Source organism: Frankliniella occidentalis, unplaced genomic scaffold (genome assembly GCF_000697945.3).
Source record: "Frankliniella occidentalis isolate FOCC.00 unplaced genomic scaffold, Focc_3.1 Scaffold53, whole genome shotgun sequence".
Classification (NCBI taxonomy): Eukaryota; Metazoa; Arthropoda; class Insecta; order Thysanoptera; family Thripidae; genus Frankliniella; species Frankliniella occidentalis.
Genome location: NW_026267183.1, coordinates 345622 through 348176, shown reverse-complemented (window position 1 = coordinate 348176; position 2555 = coordinate 345622). Strand labels below are relative to the sequence as shown.

Genomic DNA, 2555 nt, shown 5'->3' with positions numbered 1-2555 from the left:
GGCGGGTGGCGGGGCTCGGCAGAAGGGTTGTGCACGGTCGGGACGTGCGGGGTGCCCGACGATTTTCGTCGGTCGACCGATTATTTCACTTGCCCAGCTAAAGATGCATTCTCTCTTCCTCTCTGTTTCAGAGTCGACGACATGATGAAGAGTCTGCTGGTCCTCGTGGCGGCGCTGGCCTGCGCGGCCGCGCACTCCTACCACCTGGGCTCGTGCCCCAACGTGGAGCCCATGTCCGGCTTTGAGATGGACAAGGTACGATAACCTCTCCCTCATGCACAAAAACTCAACCATTTTTTTTTTTTAATCTTCCTTTTTTTTCTTCTTTTTATTTTAAACAAGCCGACAGGGAAGTAAAACCAAAAGGGCGTCGGTTATCATGTCTCTTCCGTTTGCAGTTCCTGGGCAAGTGGTACGTGATCCAGAAGACGTCGACGGGCAGCCGCTGCCTCGTGTACAACTTCACGCGCGTGGGCGAGGCCGAGAGGGCCGCCGGCGACTACCGCGTCGAGCAGATCAGCGAGCACCTGCTGCTGGGGCTCACCTCGGTGGACCACAAGTACCGCTACAGCGGCCTGCTGCGCGTCAACCCGGACTCCGACTCGGCCGCCAACATGACTGTCCAGTTCCCGCTCAGTACGTGCTGCAAGTATTGCCAAACTTGTGTTTCTTTTTTTTCCTTTTATTTTTCCAATTTTATGACAGAAAACGTTAGCATATGAAACTAACGGTGCAAACTTGCCCGGACTCCAGGTGTCGCGGGCAGTGCCTCGTATCGCGTGTTCATGACCGACTACGACACGTACGCCGCCATCTTCACGTGCCAGAGGCTGGCTTTCGCCAATCGCCAGTCCGTCTCGATCCTGGCCAGGAAACGCACCCTGGACAAGCAGTACATCGATAAGGTGAGAAAACGTGACCAGATGATCTAAGGCCTTCGTGCAACGGCGGCGTTGGCCTTGGGGAAGACCGTCTCAACGTTTGTTTCTTTTTTTACGCCCAGATTCGCAACCGCATGAGCACCCTGGGCGTGGACCCGTTCGACCTGTCCATCATCTCCCAGGACCGCTGCGTCGTGGAGAAGACCGAGGGCGTGGACATCAACATCGACGAGGACACGTTCACGGCGCAGTCCGCGGCCGGCGTCGTGCGCAAGGCCGGCGAGAAGATCGGCGACGGCATCGAGTACGCCGCGGACGGCGCCAAGAAGCTGTACCACACGGTCCGCGGCGAGAAGTCCGTGTCCGAGGACCAGCGCGAGCAGGTGCAGGTCAACGACCACAACCACGGCCGCTTCAGCGACCAGGACGCCGAGTGGCTGCCCTGAGCGTACCGACGCTATGATGGGGGGAGAGATTCGACCTCCAATCACCGCTCCCCTCTCCTTTGAGAATGAACATTTTTTTATTAGCCAAAGAGCCTGAACAAAGTATTGACTCACCGAGTGCCTTACGCCCGCAGAGGAACATGTGGGGGAGATTTACAGAGACTGCAATTGTAAAGCGATTTGTCTTCTGACTACGCTGGACGGATATTTCTCTCCGTTATTCCTTCTTTCATATTGCGCTGTTTACTTGATAAATATCAAAGGTGAAAGATTGTTGATTTTCTTGTGACAGTTGGGTTCGAATACAAAATAATCTCTGTGATAGCTTTATAAAGATATGACTGTGTGTGCGTAGTTCAACCGCAGAAGAGCAGACGAGTGAAAGAATGAATCAAAAGAAATTGCTAGCTACGATGCCTCTAGAAAAAAAAAACGTTTTTAAATAAAGTGTTGCCTGTGCCACGAGTTTTCGGAAACTTTGATTTAAATCCGCCCTAACACACCATTGGTATGGAAGTATCATGTTGCAAACGAGCAAAATGTACAAACTGGATTCTTCTCCTCCCACGTTCGTAGTGATCGACTGTACCGAATGCACGCGTGCAAGAGGGGTTGCCTACTCGCTCGGGCCGCCAGGCTGTGGAAGGAGGAAATCAGCCTCCTCCCAGTATCAGGAAGTTGCCCAATAAGAGGAACAAAAAGAAGGTAGCACTGAGGAGGTGGCGTGGCGTAGCGCCGTCCCTAAACAAAGCAGAACGCCGGTGACGCCGGCGACCATACTGTGTTTTATCGCGAGTGGATGTGTGATCATAAATCAAGTTTTGTTGAATTTGTAAAGAAAAATTGGATCCATACTAGACCGGCGTAGCAACATAGTCTCAATAAGTGCTCCTGCGAAGTTTGGCTTCGGAAAAGTAAGTTTATACAATCTTCTAAACCGTCCCGGTGTCGTTGTTTAGGTTATTAGTGTACGGACATATTGTATTGGTACAATTTTAACTCAATGATATAAAGACTCAACTGTCGTAAAAAGCTTTGGTATAGGTGGTACAAAGGTGCTGGATGCATAAACTGCTTGAAATCTAACGACACGCATCCTAACCTCTGCTAGACTCTCGCTCGTCTTCTGCTTTGTTTATTAGGGACGGCGCTACGCTACGCTCAGTGCTACCTTCTTCTTGTTCCTCTTATCGGGCAACTTCCTCAAGTGTGTGTGTGTGGGGGGGGG

The 2555-nt window shown here is 51.7% G+C and overlaps 1 protein-coding gene across 1 annotated transcript in view; it reads left to right on the top strand.

The window, feature by feature from the left end:
• The window catches only part of LOC113210948 (apolipoprotein D), a 9942-nt gene extending 8153 nt beyond the window's left edge, over positions 1 to 1789 (top strand). The window contains exons 2-5 of the mRNA XM_026429151.2: positions 132 to 255; positions 399 to 636; positions 754 to 905; positions 1004 to 1789. Coding sequence (XP_026284936.1) covers positions 142 to 255; positions 399 to 636; positions 754 to 905; positions 1004 to 1327 — 828 coding nt within the window. The 5' untranslated portion in view covers positions 132 to 141 and the 3' untranslated portion in view covers positions 1328 to 1789. The remainder of the gene's footprint in view (positions 1 to 131; positions 256 to 398; positions 637 to 753; positions 906 to 1003) is intronic.
• The last annotated feature ends 766 nt before the right edge of the window (positions 1790 to 2555 follow it).